The sequence below is a fragment of the Puntigrus tetrazona genome, chromosome 3, assembly GCF_018831695.1.
Source record: "Puntigrus tetrazona isolate hp1 chromosome 3, ASM1883169v1, whole genome shotgun sequence".
Lineage (NCBI taxonomy): Eukaryota > Metazoa > Chordata > Actinopteri > Cypriniformes > Cyprinidae > Puntigrus > Puntigrus tetrazona.
Window position 1 is genome coordinate 25,287,305 of NC_056701.1, and position 22,067 is coordinate 25,309,371.

Below are 22,067 nucleotides of genomic sequence, written 5' to 3' on the forward strand. Positions count from 1 at the left end.
CACATGCACACACGTGTATGTGACACTGGAGCACAAAACCAGACATAAGCAGAACAGGTATATTTGTAGTAATAGCCAATAAAACATTGTATGGGTCAAAATGATCGATTTTTCCTTTATGTCAGAAATCATTAGGATATTATGTAAAGATCACGTTGCGTTAAGACTTCATTTGGACAACTTTAAGGGCGAATTTATCAATATTTGGATTTTTTTGCACCTATATTTATTTCTCAGTCAAATACTGTCATATCCTCATTAAAAAAAAGCTGTTTATGTTTCAGCTATGTTTATGTTTATACATATAGTTTATATTTATATATAGTGTATATGTAGTTATATTTATATATATATATATATATATATCAGAAAGTTGTGCGTCTCCCCGTCACTGGTCGTGCCTCGCGCGTGGACTCCGGAGGAAGCGCAGCGTCGTCCCGGAAGCAGCGGAATGTCAGTGGGCGGGGCGTCGACTCCGGCGTCAGCGGCGGCGTGCGGAGTGAAGTGTCACCGATAAACACGAGCGTCATTCCCCGTAGCCTGGCTCGGACGCGCCGCTTCTGATATGGACGCGTAGCGACGGCTGTAATCGTTTCTGTTGCTGAAGGTAAGACTGCTGCGCGGGTGCCTTTCGATGTCAGACGTGTCTCCGCGGCTGTCATTACTAGAAGGAGTTTAGTTAGCGTCCCGTACGGGTACGGCAGGTATAACGGGACGCCTGCGCGACTTCCGTCTGAAATCAATCCTCCTACGAGATACGAGATCCCTCAAAGCGGGACGGAACGGCTCGTCCGTTAAAAGACAATACTGATAGAGGTCAGTCACTCTGATAGGAAAGACGAGACAGCTGATACAGGCCTGGATCTTATTAATATATATATATTGTTATATATTTACCTGCTGTAATGTTAATAGGGCACGCACACGACACCGTTTACTATTGAACGACTTGTAACTTTGCCATGGGGATTAATATAATGTTGCCCCAATAAATGATTTTATGACACTTCTTAAAGGGATAGTTCACCCAAAAATTAAATTGTCTCACATGCATGTTTTTTTTCCCATGTGTGGAACCCAATACGAGCTTTATAGGCAGGTATGATGATTATGATTTAAGTGCCATGCAAGTACACGTATCTACAGAAAAACCCGTGATAGCAAATATATGCATTTTATTATTAGTAAGAGCAAATAGTAGTAAAAGACGTATGTTGAGAGTGTGTTATGTTCTTTCTACTGTGTATTTTCATGTTTAATTCGTTGTATTTGTTCATTGCTAAAGATTTCTAGTGGAAACCGTTTAAAGGAAATCCTGTGCCATTTTTGTTTTGCCCATCAGTGCCCTCTTTCTCTTAAACGCTCACGTGATAGTCAAACTTGGCACGTCGCGATCGAATACAAGCAAGGGGTTAAACCGGGCCGGAACAGCTTTCTGGCTCCTTTGAATTCAATGAAACAAACCAAAGGAAGTGTTTAATTTTACTTGTTTTACTTTTTTCCTGGAGCCTGTGTTCAGCGCCGGGCCCTGACCGGGGTGGCACACGTTTGCCTGATCGGTCATAACTGGCAAAATCGAGAGGTCTTTGGGGGGAATGTTTATTTTTGGGTGAGCTAATATCATTGCGCCTTTAACGAATGGGCCCGTTGGATCGAACCTGTTCCGTGTGCATTCCTGGCTGTGTCGTGTGGAGCTTGATGTCTGCCAGAGCGAGAGATTGCAGCGGCGCCGACAGATCCGAGGAGAAACAACGCATGCCTCTGCTCCTGATAGCGCACGCTCGCTTCCTCCTGATCTGGCCTGTTGCGAGTCTGCTTGTGATGTGGCATGTTTGCTCACCGCTGTTGTGTTTGAGCTGCAATCATAGCCGTGTGATACATGCGACCGTGCATCCACCTCAACAGATGACTTCTGAGGAGACTTCACCGGACCAACTTGTTCCTCTCATGAATGAAGCAGCGTAGGGTTTGTTTGTTCATTTGGGTTTTTTCTGAAAGTTCACTGAAAGTCCCTTCAGCCTTAAAACTGTTGTATTGTTCATAATTATGTAGAGTTTTTAGTTGTTGTCTGGTTTGGGACAGGAAGTCGAGCTCTAATGAGCACACATGAGCGACGCCGTTCCGGAAGACTAGGGCACCGTTAATTAAGACCGAAAAAATGAATTCGCTAGACAGAAGAGGAAGACTGAAACAAAACGTCCGTCCCGAGGAAGTGCTTGTCACGAGTGATAGATGACTGTGAATGTTGCGCAATTAGTTTTCAAATAGTTGACAAATATGCATTTTTTTAGGTTAAAATATTGGTTCTGTCAAGGAATTAATTGCTTGCAAAATAATTTTTTTTGAGCTGTATGCTGAAGTTGAATGTTTTGGATTTAAGCCTTTTAAAAAAAAATCCACAATAGAATACTAATAGCATGACTTATGAGGTCATGAAAAATGACTGTAGAATTAGACAATTGTGTCTAATGCATTTTTAGATGAAATGTAGCTTTTCACACAGCGTTCAATTTCATGTGAAGTTGCCCTTATCTTAAACGCCTTATTAGCATTTAAACATCTCTGGCCGTAAAGGACCATAAAGTGTTTTATAGTAGTGTTTTCTGATAACATATGTCACACTGAATCCTCTGTCTGTTTCTGTGGCTTTGGGTTCCTCTAGTGAGTAAGTTGGTGCGTGTCTGTGTGTCTGTGTGTGTGTGTGTGTGTGTGTCTGTTTGTTTTAAGGTGTGTCTGTGTGTGACTTAGTCATAAATAACCATGCTGTTAGTTTCAAGAAGGTGACATGGATCGACTCTGACTTTCATATATTATTCAGATGTTGTCATGATTAGATCAATCGGCTCAATTCTATTACCATTGCCTTTCTTAAATGAAACCGCCTCAATGATATATGTGCCTGACGAAGTGACCTCGAGAGGTCGGAGTGATGTGCAGCTTGTGATATTCTGATTTGCGTTGTATTCTGTGCATTGTTTGTGGAGTGAGAAGAAGAGTTTAGCGGTTGTCTTGTCTCCGTCTCAGAGGATGGGAGAAGCGAGCGGTCATTGGAGGAGATGTCATTCGGTCGACTCCTGCGACGCGCATCCTCCAAAGCCTCTGACCTTTTGACGTTTAACGTGGGCACGGGAGGATCACGGACCGTGCTGGATGGAGAGATCATCTTCTCCAAGAACAATGTGTGCGTTCACCCGGCCGAGCCTCTGCCCGGCCTGCCCGAGCATCACCCAGGTACACACACACACACACACACACACACACACGTTCTCAAGAGACGGGCGTCTCAGCTGCCTGCCAAAAAGTGCCTTTCTGAATGTTTTTGGAAGGAGTTACATTATAGCATTAAAACTTTCAGGTTGCTGAATTTTAGTTTAGAATAGTTTGTAATAGTTTTTAGAATAGTTTGCTAATTGTTTTTATGTTAAATAAAAAGGAAAAGGAAAGGACATTGTTAAAAATAAACATTTGTAAAATAAATAAAATATGTGCTGTCAAATGATTAATTGCAAAATAAAAGTGTCTTACTTAATATATGTGTGTACATATATATATATATGTGTATATGTATATGTACATTTATATAGAGACACATTTATATTTTGAAAGTATTCACATTTATTTATGTATGTATAAATGTATAAACAACACATTTTTCTTAAATATAGACTTGCATGTGTTTTTATTCATAAATATACAGAGTACACACACATATGTAAACAAAACCTTTTATTTTGGATGCAGTTAATGGTTATTAATCGTTTGACAGCACTAGTATAAAATAGATAATAATTTTTTTAATTCCATTCTATTCTATTCCTGTGATGGCTAAGCAGATTTTTCGTCATAATCAGCTGCTTAATATTTTTGTGGAAACCATGAAACATTTTTTTTTTCTCCAAAGATTCTTTAATGAGTAGAAGGTTTTGAAAGAACAGAATTCATGAAATAGAAATATTTCATATATTATTATTATATTATATATTATTATATTATTATAAATCATGCATTTCCATTGGTCCAAAAGACTTTTTCTTGTTAATTGTCACTAATTGTGTCTAATTTACAATACTGTGAAAATGTATTTACTGTATTAATCTAAATGTCTTTTTGTCTTTTAATGTATTTTTTGGTGTTATATCCCATATTAGATGTACATTCACAAATTTTTTTTTTTTTTTACACGTAGGTCTACTTGTGGTCTACAGCTAACCTTGCTAAAACATGCCTCAAATAAACATTATCATCGGATGTAAATTAAAAATGAGATGCCTTTTAATCTCAAAACACCCTGAGTCTGCCAGATTGTGAGTTTTTTCTGTCTCCGTCCTCTTACAGGTTACCTCTGCGTGCACCTGGAGAAAGACGAGACCCTCGGCTCCACCCTCATCCTCACCTGGGTGCCCAACTCTCGCATCCAGCGGCAGGACGAAGAGGCCCTTCGTTACATCACGCCCGAAAGCTCTCCAGTCCGCCGCAACCCCCGCCGCCGAGCCCACCGGAGCCACTCTCGCCCGCCGCCCGCCCCCGAGGAAGAGGAGGACGAAGAGGCGCCGGAGCCAGCTCTGCAGAACCAGCAGCTTTTGGAAGAGGGCGACGAGGGCTCGTGCGAGCTCTCTGCGGACGAGGTGAGTCGAGACAGCACCCTCGGCTCGGACTCGGACACCTTCTCCTCGCCCTTCTGCCTGTCGCCCGTCAGCGAGGCTCTGGGCGAGAGCAGCAGCTCCGTCTTCCTGGATAATGAGAGCAGGTGAGTGTTTAAATACAGCATGTATTCTGTGAAAAAAAAAAAAAAAAAAAAAAAAAAAATATATATATATATATATATATATATATATATATATATATATATATATATATATATATATATATATATATATATATATATAATTTATAACATGTGTATGTTTCTATATACATAAATATACACAGTACAGATACACACATATTATGTGAATTTATTTTTTAGTTTTTGGATGCAATTAATAGCAATTATTTGTTTGACAGCACAGATTTGTTTCAGACTCTTTTATATAAAGAACATAAATCAATAATTAAAATGGTTTCTGCATACACTAGCATTAAAAGTTTTGAGTTAGGGTTTTTTTTGTTTGTTTGTTTTTTTGAAAGTCTCACCAAGGCTGCTTTTATTTGCTCAATAATACAATACAAATATAATATGATGACATTTTTCCGAATTTCAACTACCTGTTTTCTATTTGAATATCTTTTAAAATGTAATTTATTTCTGTGCTGCGAAGCTGAATTCCCTGCATCGTCACACGATCCTTCAGAAGTCATGCCAACACACTGATTTCATGTGCAAGGAACGTTTCTTATTATTATGTTGAAAATAGTAGCAAATTTAATTTAAAATGTAATTTTTGCAAAAACCACTTGCAGATTTGGATTGAAATCAAATCCTTCGAAAAGTGTTTACCGTCTATCTTTTCCGATTTGGTGCATAAAAAAAAAATCTTACAGAGCCTAAACATTTGTGTGGTAGTGCATACTATGATTTCGCAATAGTAAAACATTTAAAAAGGCTGCAGTGTGAATTAGTGGTAGCTGAGAACCTCTTTTTTTTTATTTCGGATGATGTCTTTTTATGGCATTACTAGATCACCCAGTGAACAGGAGTTGCATGTGTAGCTCTGCATTACAGTAGGTGTTTTCAGTGATATTAATGGCAGAATGCGTCTGTCATGTACATGCTGTGCTGCTGCGGGTCTGTGTGTAGTAAGAGGAGCTGCTCGCAGCTTATTCATAATTCATAGATCAGCTCAGCATGCCTTATTACACAGCATCGTGTGTTCCTGTTCTGAACCTCTACGGCATCCTGTGATCACAGGCCATCTCTCATAAAGTGTTGCACATATAAATATATAATGCTTGCTTCTGCCGACAACAGTTTTTCACTACTACTGTGTGCGTGTAAGGTTATACCAACATGCCGTTTTAAAATAACAGTATATTACATGGAATGCTTTGTGCAACAGCATGTTTTATATCCGTACACCCTTTTATTTAAGCGCTTCGTTTAAACGATTCTCATCATATACTCTTCCTCAAACCTGTATGCGCTTCTTTATTCTGCTGAACACAAAACAAGGTAGTTTGAAGAATGTTAGGAGCCGAACAGTTGCCGGTAGTTATTGACTTTTCAGTATTTACATTTTTTTTGTATTTTCGCTAAGTACAAACAGGCCGACTTGTTGGCAGAGGCTATTTACACTAGCTCCGCCCCCCGACGCGTGATTGGGTGAGTCAGCATGAATAAAGACTGCTGTCAGCTCCAGTCTCTCAGATGGCTTTATAATTTAGTTTTATCCTTTTTCAAATCATGAAATAATTTATTTGAAATCAAAATAAAGGAAATAATGAAAAGGTTGCAATAAGTAGCATAAATAGCAGAAAATCCCGTTGCTTTAACAGCAAGGAAATACTCTATTTACACACATTTTTAGTATTCTTGTAAGCACAAGTATATTCATGTAGGTCAAATATGGTCGCTCTGAATGTGAGGCTTGCAATGCTTCGCTGTGGACACAAGGTGGAGACATTACAGGAGGATATGCGTGAGAAAGAGCGGGAAAGCAGAGTTGATCAGGTTGACAGTGAGAGTCTCGGTCTGTGATATTCCCTCCCCCAGCTGCTTCAGCTAGCATTCCCTCTTTCAGCTTGGTTTCCTCCCTTTGTTATATGTCCAGAGCCGCGGGGGTGAGGCCGGGACATGAGCTGCCCATCGGATCATAAATATCAGTGGTTTGTGTTTGACTGAGTCTGTGATGAACGGCTTCATTCCTCTCTGTTCCTTTGGGTGGAGAGCGCTCTCTTTGGCCTGCTTTTTGCCATTTATTTTCTGACTTCCACTTCCTCTTTGGATCCCTCAGTGTTTATGTTTGACTTCTTTTTTTTTTTTTCTTCCTCCTTCACTTTCTCACTCTTGTTCTTTTCCCTACTATTTGTTTTCTTTCCCTGCTTCTCTGTAATTTTTCTTTTTCTCCCTTGTCGTGGTATGGCTCTATGTAGGGCTCAGTACATTTTAAACCATTGTAAACTTTTTTTGGGGTGTTTTTAATGACTACTTCCACCCTGTGTCTGGTTTTTAGAATTATATGAAATATGTAAATGTTCTCTGTTATGACTGCCTGACGTCTTTGTTTTTTTTTTTATGTCTGTATATCATTAGAGTGAGTATAGAAAATCTATTTTAAATTTTAAAAAAAATTCTGAGGTGAAAGAGGTGGAAAAACATTAGAGGTCATGTTTTAATGTAATAGTAATGTGTTAGCTGTGTTTGACAGCTCTGGCTCTGGGGCGTTTGTTTCCCTGTGATGTAATAAACAGGTCCTGAGAGGTAGTGTCTGATCCAGAGGGAGTCCAGTCCCTGGAAAAGTTTCCCTCGACTCATACTAGTACAAACCATCCAACTAAACATTTAATCAGTTAACTTCTCTCCGTTTAGTTAGGTCGGTTTAATTACCTTATTTTAATCTAATCATTTATCCAAATATCTTATATCTATCCATCACTTTATTTATATTTATTTTCTCATATTTCTCCTATTCATAACTTTACAAATAATAAATAAATAAAAAAAACCTCTAGTTTAGTCTCCTTATTTTCCCCTATTTCTCCCTTTCCTTACTAATGTCTGTTCATTGTGGCTGTTCATTCATCTGTCCGTCTAACTAATTAACCACTTACCTTTATTCATCTAGTTGGTTGGTTCAGTTTAGTTACCTTTAATCTCTCCTGTTCCTAACTATCACCCTTTTGCCTATCCACCCATCTTCTCAACTCTTTCTAGCTAACTAACCAGTAAACCAACTAACTTCAATCGTCTATTTGGTTGGTTCAGTTACCATATTTTTTGATGTTCTTAACAATCCAACTATCTAACCTCTGAACCAACTAACTTCCCAGCTAATTAACAAATCAACCAACCAACTGATTTCTGTCTATCAATTTGGTTGGTTTGATTTAGTTACCATTTTCCTCTTCCTAACATTTATGTGGCTATTGGTCTATTGAAGTCCTACTTCTATCAGTCCATCTAGTTGGTAAGTTTAATTTAGTTGCCTTATTTTCTTCTGTTCTTGTCTAAGATCTATATTTTTATACGTTTGTCTTGGTAACTAACTAGCCAATTATCCAATTAACTTTATCCATCTAGTTGGTTAATTTAGGACATTCATCATAGTTTCTCCTTTTCCTAACTAACATCTTTGTGTCTCTGTGTCTAACTAACTTTCGTCTAGTTGTTCTATCTGTTAGTTCATTTAAGTTATCTTTAATTTCTCCTGTTCTTTCCTAATATTCTTGTGCCTATCCATCCATCTGTTCAGCTCTTTCTAACTAAATAACCAGTAAACCAACTAAATATCTATCTGTTCATCCTGTTCTTAACTAACAGCTTTGTGCCTGTTCTAACTAACCACTAACCCAACCGACTTCATCCATTCATTTGGTTGGTTCAGTTACCATATTTTTTGCTGTTCTTAACAAACTTCTACCAATCCAGCCATCTAACCTCTGAACCAGCTAACCTCTCTCTGTCCATCTATTAGTTTAGCCACCTAATTTTATACTCTTGATTTAAGCAAATGTCTATGTGGCTATTTATCAATCTATCCAACTAATTAACAAATCAACCAACCAACTGATTTCTGTCTATCCATTTGATTGGTTTGATTTAGTTACCATTTTCCTCGCCTTTCTCCTGTTGCTAACATTTGTGGCTATTGGTCTATTGAACTATTGATCTAACCATTCAACCAAGTTTTATCAGTCCATCTAGTTGGTAAGTTCGATTTAGTTGCCTTATTTTCTTCTGTTCTCGGCTAAGATCTAAATAGGTGTACATTTATCTTCCTAACTAACTAGCCAATCATCCAACTAAATTTATTCATCTAGTTGGTTGGTTAAGTACTTTCATAACTAACATATTTGTGCCTCTGCGTCTAACTAACAAACCAACTTTATCTAGTTAGTTAAGTTCAGTTCAGTTACTATAATTATTAAATTTGTCTTAATTCATTTAGACATCTAACCACTGAACTAACTAAAAATTGTACTAAAAAAAGTGGTTGCCAACAATGTATTTTAGCCTCATTTAATAAAAAAGTCCTTTAATATTTTTTAACTTAATTAGTTTATTGAAATGTAGCTATAAAATGCTTGCAACCACTTACCTTTTAAAGTAAAAAAATATATTCTTTTTTACTCAATTTATTTTTTCCTGTTCCTAACTAACATCTGTATAGCTATACGTTTATCTATCTTCTAAATTAACTAACCAATCAATCAACTAACTTTAGTTCATTTACCAAATTTTTTTATTGAACATCTGTGTGGCTATCCATCCAACCATCAAACCGATGAACCAACTGACTTCTAGACGTCCTTCCAGTTGGTTAGTTCAGTTGGCTCGCGTTATTTTTCCTGTTTCGTAAAGTCGCCGTGAGGCTCACCGAATAGAAAACAAGGGTCTATAAAGAAGATGAGATGTAACTTTGCACCGTGCGCTGTCTGTCACGGCCTCAGCCCGCCATATGGCCTCATGTGTGTGATCCTGCTGGAGCGTGGACTCCGAGAGACCTCTCAAATGCCACATGACCCATAAAGCTTCGGCTCCCACAGTGGATCTGTGACGGGGGACGTGTCTGGAGGTGCTTTTGGCATGTTAGACGTGCTCTGTTAGAGAAAAAGACGAGTGTGAGAGAGAGGCAGAGGTCCCACGGTTCAGGTTACAGCTCTGGCTACACGAGAGGTCGAGAGACGGTTGCAGGGAGATACGCTCACAGCGAGAGAGAGAGCAGGGCTGTCAGGGGAAATTGGCTGCCAGGCTGCTTGATTTGTGTCTCTGCTCTTCTCCTGCCAGCACAATAACCTCCCAGCATTCCTCTCATTCCTCTTCACTCCCAGCGTCCACTCTCACACATGCGCGTATCCGTACCTACAGCTGTCGCTGAGTTTCACACTAAAAACACAGGGCAGAACGAATGAATTGATGTGCAGGTTTACAGTAGAGAGGGCAGCTGAATGAAGCTGTCATGTAGAGCTTAAAAAAAGGCCTTCAAATAGATGACAGTTAATTAACTTGATAGAAAAGACGGTAACGCTTTAGTATAGACTTTTAACTTTGTCTTTTCCCTTTATTAATTCCTAATTTGCTGCTTGGTTAGTAAGGTAGTTTAAATATAGATGTTTGGTAGGATTAGGGATGTAGAAGAAGGTAATGAAGAACAAGGCATTAATATGTGCTCAATTAGCACTAAAAATGACTAATATTCTAGTAATATGCATGCTTATAAGCAACTAATAGGTGTAACCGTAAAAAAAAAAAGTGTTACCAAAAAAAGACTACTCAAATGAAATGTAAAAAGCCTTGAATAGTATGTTTACAATAACTTTACATTTTATTTGTAGAGAATATAGTTAAACTTTAATTTAGGGACCAATTCTCACTGTCAACTAGTCGTTTATTAGCATGTCCATTGTTAACATTGGATGTTTATTATTAATAATAATAATAATTAATAATAAATAGACCTAATTCTACATCCCTAATCCTACCCAACACCTAACCTTAACAACTGCTTTAACTATTAATAAGCAGCAATTTAGGAGCCAAAAGTTTGTTAATGGGGAGAATTGGACCTGAATATAATGTATGACCGAAAATAATATATATTCTTTTTTTATTAATACTCCTTTCTACTCCTTTCTTGTAGTCTCATAAAAGCAATTTGAAATGACAAATAATCATATTAAAGTAATATTTAATACACATTTCCGGTCTGATTATAAAGTGTTATTTTTAGAAACCGTTTGTCTCTCTGATATCTTTTGATATCAGCATACCTTGAAATGACTTTATGGTTAATATCACATGCATGTCTGTTTTAATGTACATGTCAACAAGGCTTTGTTTTAGTAAATTCAATCAATTCTTGCATGTAATTTCACAGTCCAGTCAGTTCTCAATTCATTTTCATTTAACATCCAGTTTTATTCAGCAGTGCACTGCATCACAATAGTTAGGTGGGTTGTAAATAGTGAGATAAATAATGAGAGAGTTGTGGCTTCCACCTTAAATTTTTAGTTTATATAGCTTAAAATTGCTTTAATATGTTCACGGTTTCTGCTTAAATGAAAGTGTGACATCAACAGATCCCTCTTAATTGTAATTTAGAAACATTCATTTCTTGTAAAGCTGCTTTGAGACGATGTGCATTCTGAAAAGCTCTATACAAATAAATACGAACCAAACTAAATGGTTCTATAGCAGCTTTGCTGAAAATATAAAAATCAAGAAAATAATACGCTCTCAGGCAGTATTCATTAATCACAATATTAGCATTTTATCTGCTTTTTATTACATGGATATTAATAGCGATACCCTTCATTTCAGGGAGTGCGATGAACCCATGGCTCACTCTGCAAGCTCCGCCTCCAGCCTGGACAGCCACGCCCCCTCAGAAATCAGCCAATCACAGGGAGTTCGGTGGGAGGAGCAGCAGAAAGTCATGGCCTTAGAGCACCTGTGCGGGGTGTTCAGAGTCGACCTGGGTCACATGAGGTCACTGCGCCTCTTCTTCAGGTCAGAAGAAGACTCCCGAGTTTATTCCAATATCCATACCTTTTGATTCATCTTTATTTTCAGTTGTTTTTAATATCTCTCCTACTTATCTGTGCTTTATGAAACTCATGCCACCCTATTTGAAGCTGGCTTTTTACACTGTTGCGTTAATATTTTTCATAAGTCTCCGTTTTATGAAACACCTCGTATATTTAATTCACCTCCTCGTATTGCATTACCGCTCTCATTTTAGGGAACTTAGTTATAGCTATATAGCTGCAAGCTATAAATCATTATTCCTTAACCTCGGGCTTATTTTGTTCGAGATATTAAAATATTTCCGCGGTGCGAATAAAAATCGAATGTTTCTGTGGTTTATGGAAAATATGCATTAATAGTCCTTTTATGAAGAGGAAATACAATTTAACAAATGCCGTTACTAAGGGAAAGCCAGTGCAAACAAAAGAGAAAGGAAGAACTGGGTAAGGAAAGCGCATCCTGATCTTTTAGCGGACTCGTCTCGCCGTTCATTTTCCCTCGGATCTCCAGGATGTGGTCTGGTGAACGTGTGTTTTGTTTGCGCGTGTGTTCCAGCGACGAGGCCTGCACCTGTGGACAGCTGGTCATCGCCAGCAGAGAGAGCCAGTACAAGATCCTTCACTTCCACCACGCCGGGCTGGATAAGCTGGCCGAGGTCTTTCAGCAGTGGAAGTGCTGCAGAGAGACGCAGCTCAAAGACCAGGTCTGGAGACGACTGAACGCTCACTCTCACATACGCTAACTCTCAAAAGTTTTTCACGAATGCATTTGAACCGAGTCTCTTGTGCTCGCAGTGCAGGCAGTAATATTGTGAAACATGATTGCAGTTTAAAACAACTTTATATTTGAATGTATTTTCCACTAATAAATAAAAATGGTGATTGCGAGTTTTTATATCGCAGTTGTTTTTTTTTTGTTTTGTTTTTTTCTTAGAACTGCATGACATAAACTCACAATTGACATGACTTTCTGTCTCACAACCCTCACTTAACTCTAGGGCTGCAACTAACGATTATTTTGATTTCAATTTTATTATTGTATTATTGACCAAGAGCACTTTTCCCAATGCCCTTCAGACAAATGCGTCAACTGAATGCTACGAAAACGGTGCATAACGTTTTATTAGACCACCTGTCATAGTAAAGAGAAAACATAAAACTTAGTAAATTAATTGCAATCAAGTCGCAATTCTGAAAAAGTCATAATTGTGAGTTTATATCTATATTTATCACAATTTTGACCTTATAACTTATAATTGTCAAAAAGTCAGAATTTGCAATTGCAGGGAAAAAAGTCAGAACTGTAAGAATTTTAGTTTTTTTTTTTGAATAAACGTAACTTTCAAACAAGCATTTATTTAAAAAAATTTGAATGATAGTATTCTTTGCCAGCCATTGGTTTCTTAAATGAAACCCATTTAATTTCTATAAAATATAATTTTATAAAATTTGTTTTACAGGTCAGTTTTAGATTGTGTCATGAATAGATTTGAATTTATTTATTTGTTTTATTTATTAATATATAACACAACGCTATTTATGCGAGCGGAGAAGACGGAGAAACTTTTTTTCTCCTTTAGAATAACATGAAATAGGCTAGTGACACCGTTTCAGAAATGTCATTATTTTGAACGTCTTTAACGTACGATATTTAGTCAGAAGTGTGTTTCTATGTCTGTGATTCGTATGGACTGTAGTGTTCATGCAGTGTTTTTTTGTTTCTCCGTCCTGTATCGCCCTCTTCCCGCTCCAGGTGTCGGATGAGAAGTCATGTATGCAGTTTTCTATCCGCAGACCCACGTTACCGTCCGCTGAGATGCACCCAGAGGAGCGTCTGTATCGGCGGCTGGACGTCAGCTCTTGGCTCCGGCATCTCAACAACAACGGCCAGGTGGTGGAGGAGTACAAGCTCAGGAAGGTCAGTCAGTCGCTGTTTTCAGGGATGATTGAGGTCCCGGAGGTTTTGTTACGATGTGATTTCTTCTGACAATGCCTTTGTTCTCTCAGGCCATCTTCTTCGGGGGCGTCGACCCGTCCATCCGTGGTGAAGTGTGGCCCTTCCTGCTGCACTACTACAGCTACGACTCCGCGTCTGAGGAGCGGGAAGCCTGGAGGCTGCAGAAGCGCGCGGAGTACCAGGACGTCCAGCAGAGGAGGTTAGTGGAGGCCGTTGAACCACAGCGGGTGGTGCTTTGGTTATTACTTTATTTTATATACTTTATTTCATTTAACTTTTTTTTTTTTTTGCATTTTACCTGGAACTCGTGTTTCAGTCGTTATGAGCCAAGAAAGCTTTCTGAATTTCATTTCTGAAGCAAAAAAGGTGATTGTAGCTCCATTGATGAAAAAAAAAAATTGCTTTTAAATGCTTATAAAATATATATAATTGCCAAGGCTAGTTTTCTTTCCGTTCGCACAGGTTTTGTTTTCTTTTTCCGATTGGTCATAAGTCAGTGATCTGAGCTTTTTATTTTATTTTTAATTTTTTTGAGCAAACATTACATTATCCACAAATAATGCTTCGTTCACTCAACATCCGTGTCGCATAAGCTCAGTTATTAATAAATAGTTATTAATCCACATTAATGCGCTTTTTTTCTGTGCATATGTGATGCTGGAGGGAAAAAAGCATAAGGGTCATAAGGGGCCATTTTTAATAAAAATTGAAATGTATACATCAGTCAGTAAGCTTTTCGTTGATGTATGGTTTGTTAGGATGGGACTTAATAGACTTTAAAGTCCTCTAGCATAAAAAAGTGCAAAACAAACCAACTTTAACTTCAAAGAAAACAAGTGTCCTTGCTAGCTCGTCTCTCCTCTCACTTCTCCTGGTGCCGTAATGAAAACACGAAGCTGCACCCGCTTGTTAGATTGCTCACTTTGGTTCGAATCGGCTGCTTGTTTACTGAATGTGATATTTGTGGAGTCTGAAAGCGGAGGTTTGCTACGTAAGCTGAGGCTAGCTCCTCTAGTTAGCTAGGTGGTGTTTGCGCTCACGGTTCGTGAATCACCCGGAGCCTTAGGAGTCATTACATCAAACCGCTTTCTGTTGTTTTCAGTCACGTCTCTGACTCAATCTTATCAAAACGGCCGACTAAGCACTTTTTGACTGAAAATAGTTAGTTTTGTTATTTCAACAGCCATAATTGTTCTTTTTTTCCCCCCTGTGTTTAAGGCATGGCCATCTGACAGCGGCTGTACTGTCTTAATACACATTAAAACCACTGAGAGTCTCTGAAGGGTTTTCTAGCATCCGAGTCATAACCAATCAATAAATGTGTGCAAATATATGCGCTCTGGGGCGTAGTGAATTTCAGAGGAAATAATTACCTTAATCAATTAAATCATTGTCTAGCAATTCATAGAGTACTTGTGAAGCCTGATGCTTGCGTTTCAGATCGAAGCATATTTCTAAGCACACATACCTCAGCACTTTTTTTTATTAGATTACATTTTTTAGAGACTCTGTTTTTATTTGTTTTAATTTTTCATTTGAATAAATAAATAATCAGTAAATTTGGAATCAAATTATAAAAATTGTATTAATTATAATTCTAAAATTACTATTTTTTAGCTATTAGTCAGTGACCAATTATATAATATATTATTGAATTATTGATAGTAGTAATTCATAATTAATCATGTATTTTACAAATATTAAATCAAAGAATTATTCTTAATGGTTTTTAATTAAAATGAAAATGATTAAGCTGCTAAGTCACACTTAAAATGTCCATTATTATTAACATTATTGTAATTTTTTTATGTCTTCGCTGTGATAGAATTGAGCCAGTGAGTGAGAGAAAACACAGTGAAGAAATTGAAATTATATACATATTGTTACAAAAAATGTAAATATTTACTATGTATAGTACAAATATGTACAGTATTGTAATTTATTTTATTACAGTAATGTTAAGACTTGGTCGTGATTTTAAAGATAGTAAAGAAAATAAGATTACAAAAGAAAATGTTACAATTGTGATCATCATTATGATTTATGTATATATATATATATATATATATATATATATATATATATATATATATATATATATATATATATATATATATATAAAAATAAATCTAATACTATTTTTATTTAGTAAACACTATATGTGTTTCTGTAGTAATAGTGCACAGTATGTCAGTGTAGTGAGTGTGTTTTCTGGTCAGTGATTGTTTTGTTGGTGTGTTAGTAATGGGTGTGTGTGTGTGTGTGTGTGTGTGTGTGTGTGTGTGTGTGTGTGTGTGTGAAGGTGTTGCTGAGCAGTGAGCGATCTGAACCTCGAGGGGCCAGAGGGGGAGTCAGAGAGCGATGTGGGAATAGTTCACAAACACCGCTCTCGAAACACTTACACGAAGTTGCATCAGGGCTGGCTTCAATTCCAGCAAAACAAACAGTGTTAATGAAATCCCACCTGCTTGTTATGAGAAGGTCTATAGCCGGAGGGACCGCCATGTTTCAGGACGGGAATGTTACCACACTAGACCCACTTATTTTTCTTCATTGCCGTTTTTTCTTCCACTTTGTCTTTTTTTTAATTTTATGTTTGTTGTCCTTAGTTCTGTTCTTTTCATTTATTTATTTTGTTGGATTTTATTATTTGATTTAATTTTTTTTTGTTCTGTTCTGTGCTTCTTGACTTGTCGTTACTTGTCTCTTCGGTTAATCTCTTGCATTTCTCCGTGTCTCTTCACACACAGGCTGTCCATGAGTCCAGAGGAGCACAGTGAGTTCTGGAGGAAGGTCCAGTTCACTGTTGATAAAGATGTGGTCAGAACCGATCGGAGCAACATGTTCTTCAGAGGAGAAAACAACCCCAATGTAGAAATCATGAGGTTGGAGAAACGTTTTCATACCGCAGAAATATTTCATTGCATTTGAAAATGAGAATTTGGATGCCACATCATGCTTAAAGTAAAATATATTTGACTTAATTATTTAATACTTTTAATATTTTTTGTTTAAATATTTCATTACTAAAAAAAATTTTAAGCTGCTAAGTGATACATCCTCTCTTTATTGTATATGGTTGTAAATATGAATGTTATTAATATAGTTATTATAGATAATAAATCAATGAGTTGTTCTTAAAAAAATATTATTATTGTTATTATTAGTATTATCTGAAAAAGAAAGAAACTTTAAGCTAAGTCGCACCTAAAATGTCCATTTTATTGTAATATATTACAGTACATTCTAATAAATGTAATAATATTTTAAATATTACTTTTGATTAAAAGTAACAATACTATATTATATCTAATTGCATTGACATTCATATATTATTAAGTTTATTAAAATACTTTTTGAGGCTCCTGTGGTTATAGATAAGTTTATTAAGTATTTTCTCTTGCTTATGGCTATTTCAGTGTATTATGTAATAAATCTGTGCCATTCCATTAATAATACAAGTGTTGTTGTTTTTAGCCGATGAATTATTTCTGAGGCTCACCAAAGATGTATTTGTCCACTCGTCTCCCAGGCGTATCCTTCTGAACTACGCCGTGTTTAACCCAGACATGGGCTACTGTCAGGGCATGTCAGATCTGGTGGCTCCTCTTCTGACCGAGATCCAGGACGAGAGCGACACGTTCTGGTGCTTCGTGGGGCTCATGGAGAACACCATCTTCATCAGCTCTCCTCGAGATGAGGACATGGAGAGGCAGCTGGTGAGGATCCTCATCACGGTGTGAATGAAGAGTGAACGCTGCTGTTGTTTTACTGTAGCTGTGTGTGTGTGTGTGTGTGTCCAGATGTACCTGCGTGAGCTCCTGCGGCTGATGCTGCCTCGCTTCCACCAGCACCTGACCCGGCTGGGAGAGGACGGCCTTCAGCTGCTGTTCTGCCACCGCTGGGTTCTTCTGTGCTTCAAGCGCGAGTTCCCCGACGCTGAGGCCCTGCGCATGTGGGAGGCCTGCTGGGCGCACTATCAGGTACAGCTCGCTCGCTCGGCTGCCTCACGGCTAGACCATTAACCACATGTGATCAGATGAACCAGATGCTGGTAGTGTTGCCATAAAAGGCTTTGTACATGAACCTGATACTTCTTGGGGTGTTTTGTACAAATGCTGATATTTATCCTGATTATCCATACATGTACATATAGTGTGTGTGTATATATATTATATATTACACACAATAAATAAATATAATATATATATATATATATATATATATATATATATATATATATATATATATATATATATATATATATATATATATATATATATATAAATATCATTTTTTTTTTTATTTTTTTAAATAATGAAAAGCTGAATATTCAGCATCATTACTCCAGTCTTCAGTGTCACATGATCCTTCAGAAATCATAATAATACTCTGATTCATAATCAACGTTGGAAACGTTGTGCTGCTTAATATTTTTTGGGACCTGTCATACTTTTTTTTGTATTCTTTGATAAATAGGAAGTTAAAAAGAGCATTGATTATTCAAAAGAGAATTTTTGTGTCACAATATACACTGCTGTTCTGTTTTGGGGTAATACTGGGCTAAGAAATATATTGATTGAAATATATTGATTTCTATTTTGAATAGATTTTGAACACATACAATCAAATAAACAGCTAGAATTGTATTTTATCGATATGTAATTATTTAAGTTTCAAGCTCCGTGACCGCTTTATTCATTTTGCTTGAAATTAATGACATATAATGCAAAACATTACAGATGCCTCGTTTTTTTTTATTTTTTATTAATAAATAAATAAAAAAAGGTTTTCCTTCAGTGGAAAGGGAATTCATAAAAAAAAAATATATTCTGGCCGCCGTGTTTAGCGTTTATTCATATTTATTTCTTTAACCGTTGGTTTGCTCCCACAGCTGTTCATTACAGTTCGGAAGTAGAGATGTTTTTGAGCTTCATAAATGTGTGGTTTTGTATTAACGTTGGTTTCTCGTCTGAAAAGCCAGGAAACTAACTGTATATGACTGTAGAGGTTTATTTCTCTTTTTGACTTCCCTTATTCTTTTACGCATTTAGGCTCCTTCATAGGAAACGTCCGGTGAGATTTTGGGTGAAAGTTCCAACAGATGCGCGATGTAGAAATCTCAGAAGCCTCGAAAACCGGAAAGAGATTGTTCCTTAAATCCCCCTTTAAGCTAAACGAATGGGTGTCTGTATCGCTTTAAGGATCTGCAGAGTGTCTAATGAAGATGAGATGCTAATTATCAGGTTTCCGCGGAATCCATTTGCATACATTGGCATGGTAATGACGAGGTGATTTTGGGGAGCAAAGCGGTTTGTCTTCTCGTTGCCCCCTCATCTGCATATCACCGTTTACTGCTTTTTAATTGGCTCTGTATGCATTTGGCCTTCACGATTGGTCTGGGATGTAGAATCGGCGGTTTTATTGGCTCGGTGTGTTTCTGTGTGTGTGTCGTGTGACAGACGGACTACTTCCACCTGTTCCTGTGCGTCGCCATCATCGTGCTGTACGGCGATGATGTCACAGAGCAGCAGCTCGCCACAGATCAAATGCTGCTGCACTTCAGTAACCTCTCCATGCACATGAATGGAGAGCTGGTGCTGAGGAAGGTACACACACACACACACACACACACACACACACACACGCACACACACAGCTGACAGAGCTCCTCATGGTTATGCATGCTGTGTCTTTGTGTCATCCAGAAGTGATGCATCTCTCTAGCGCCGCATACAAAACATATTTTTCTTACAGCAAGAAAAGTTAGTATGCCAAACATGCTGTCATCTCTGGAGAAATATTTCTCAAAATCAGAGTCGCACCGCAGAGGTTACGATGGAAACAAAAGCCCGCTGTTTCGGTCAAGCTGACATTATAGTCCTGATACCAACAAACTCATTTGATAATTGTCTATACAAATAAATCGAACAAATATAAAAACTAAATTATTTTAAATGCAAATAGAATATATATATATATAATATATATATATATATATAAATATATATATATATATATATATATATATATATAAAGCTTTTAAATAAAACTTGTATTCATTGGAACATAAAAAGTGAATAAAAAAAAAATGGTTTTATTTATTTATTATTGAATTAATAAAATAATGTTCAATAATAATATGTTGTTAATGTCAATGTAAAGCTACAATTTAAAAAAAAAAAGGTAAAAATCTCTAAAAGCAGCTTAGTTTTTTTGTGTGTAATATGGTAATAGTAAATTATGATCAATTACACATTTTAGGTGAAATATTTCTTAAGGAGATACTAAATTCTTACTGAATAAGCTTATTTTTCTATTTATCTGTTGATGTGATGTTTAATATGAAATATTTATATATTCTTATTTTGCACTTTATCTACTTATTTGCTTATTGTTCAAAGCTTAGTATTTTATTTGCATTTTGTACTTGTTGTTTGTTTGTTTGTCATTTATTTATACATATTTTGCAATATTTATTTAGCAGTTTCACCATTTAATTTGAACTGTTTATTTTTTGGCATTCACGCATTTGGCAGGCACTTTTATACAACTATATAAAAGTATACATATTTTGTGAATTAGTGCATTTCCTGGGAATCAAACCCATGACCTTGACATTGCTACAGGAATGCTTTTGTTAAATAATGAAAAAGCTAAATATGAAACGTAAGTTTAACCGTGTTTTTTGCCTGTTAATCTTTTTTCATCTTTCTTTCTCTGTCGCTGTCTCTAATCCTAGGCTCGTAGCCTGCTCTATCAGTTCCGCCTTCTTCCCAGAATTCCCTGCAGCTTGCACGACCTGTGCAAACTGTGCGGTCCAGGAATGTGGGACAGCCGTTACATCCCGGCCATAGAATGTTCCGGAGAGCATCCCGACTCTCAGAGCTGCCCCTATGGAGGCACGGCTACCCCCGAGAGCCCGCCCCTACCCAGCCCCAACCAGCCCAACGAGGGCAAGAGGGGCTCCAAGACACGGGACATTTTCACTTTCCGCAAGCACTCCTGACTCGAGCACGTCTCAGGAACGCCCCTTACCCATAAGGCTTAGCCTCTGAGCCGCATTTCAGGTCTCCGCCGATGCCGACAGCCTCTTCTGGAGGTTGGGGAACCTCATCAATAATTCACAAGTACAATTATCACAAACAATCAAGACTAAGTCTTCATCCGTCTTTCATGAAGTCACATCTTGCGAACTGACATCTCAGAATATTTTTTTTTGTATCGACAATGTATGCATGTGTTAGCGTTTGGGTTTGGGTTTGGGTTTGTTACCACAGTCGAAGGGTGTCGTTTTTTTTTTCTGATTAGTTTGTGTTTTTTGGCATATTTTCGTTTCTTTCATGTTCAGTTTCTCAACTGTGAAATCAAACAATCAGCCAAAATAAAGTGGGACACCGTTATCACGGGCTCTCTGATATCAAAACGTTGCTTTACGATCATCTATGCCTTTCATATCACAGTAAATATAACGATATAGAGAAGAGAGACTCTTATTGAGTCCGTGAAGATCCTCAAGTCAATGTGAAATTAAAATTGATGCTATTATCAGACATGTTTAGTCTACTTTTTTTTGTCGACTGAGTTGCATATTATTTTTAAACAACGTAGCCAAGTGAGCATTATATAGGCCTACCTGTTAAATAATAAAAAAACCATTAGCGTTTTTGTTCCGAAATATCACGTCCGTGTTGCCGTGGTGAACCCTCAGCTGTAGCAGAAGGTCTTAATCTTCTTCTCCAGAACAGAATGAGCTTAAATCCAAAAACCCAAGAGGGAATTTGACTTTAATTAGTTTATCTAGCGACGGAGCGCGCTCTCGGAGATTAGACGCCGTGCTTGAGTGCACGTGAACGAGAAGGTTCCTGGCGTCTGCGCGCTTCCCCAGAGACTCTTTAAAAGGTAGATATCGACAAATTGCTGTCAAAAGGTAACATTATACTCTTCGAGAACGCTCTGCCTCTCAACATGCGGTCTCCGTCGGTGACGGGCATTATGGGCTTTCGCTATCCATTAGACGAACGGGGCTGCTCTCCAAGGCACGGCCGAGGGATCCTGAAAGGGTTTGCTTGTGAAATGATTAGAGGACAGCCACTTTCCGTTTGCGGGGATGTTTATGCGTTATACGCGTTTCGTAGTCTAACTTCAGAGGGAATATCCCGTATTTAACAGCTCCGAGTGATGCATATAAAGAATGTTTGTTTGAGGTCGATTAAGCACGGCCTCATCACTCATGAGTTTCAAAACGCGCCACGTTCAAGCACTAAGGTTCATGTGGTAAGCCCATCCGCTTTTTTCCCGTCGCTAACATGGACGCCATTTGTAAGTTCCATGGGTATAGCTTCCGGTCTCCTTCCGGTCCATATATATTTGAACAGTTGGTTTGCTGCGTGATATTAAATGAAGCGCGGATGATCAGCAGGCTGGTGTTATCCCTCAAAGCTCACTTATATTACGCCGTTTTCAAATGAAAGGGAAAAACGTGCAT

General features: G+C 37.6%; 1 protein-coding gene across 3 annotated transcripts; it reads left to right on the top strand.

The window, feature by feature from the left end:
* The first annotated feature begins 449 nt into the window (after positions 1-449).
* Positions 450-21,130, top strand: tbc1d16 (TBC1 domain family, member 16). 3 transcript variants are annotated; one of them, XM_043235176.1, is made up of 12 exons: positions 450-607; positions 3,025-3,231; positions 4,336-4,747; positions 11,417-11,605; positions 12,179-12,326; positions 13,376-13,540; positions 13,630-13,778; positions 16,330-16,464; positions 17,112-17,298; positions 17,383-17,562; positions 19,042-19,188; positions 20,322-21,130. In XM_043235176.1, the coding sequence occupies exons 2-12, from the start codon at positions 3,057-3,059 to the stop codon at positions 20,586-20,588; spliced, it is 2,154 nt and encodes a 717-aa protein (XP_043091111.1). In that variant the 5' UTR covers positions 450-607; positions 3,025-3,056; the 3' UTR covers positions 20,589-21,130. The 3 variants fall into 3 exon arrangements, with proteins under 3 accessions (XP_043091111.1, XP_043091113.1, XP_043091112.1); XM_043235177.1 differs by having other exon boundaries at positions 453-607; positions 2,985-3,231; XM_043235178.1 differs by lacking the exon at positions 20,322-21,130 and having other exon boundaries at positions 18,634-19,182.
* The last annotated feature ends 937 nt before the right edge of the window (positions 21,131-22,067 follow it).

Excerpts from the sequence above, each read along its gene's own strand:
- tbc1d16 (XM_043235176.1), top strand. The coding sequence starts at position 3,057 with ATGTCATTCGGTCGACTCCTGCGACGCGCATCCTCCAAAGCCTCTGAC. Across the intron at positions 17,299-17,382 it reads AGGACATGGAGAGGCAGCTG|ATGTACCTGCGTGAGCTCCT; the intron begins GTGAGGATCCTC and ends GTGTGTGTCCAG. Across the intron at positions 17,563-19,041 it reads CCTGCTGGGCGCACTATCAG|ACGGACTACTTCCACCTGTT; the intron begins GTACAGCTCGCT and ends GTCGTGTGACAG.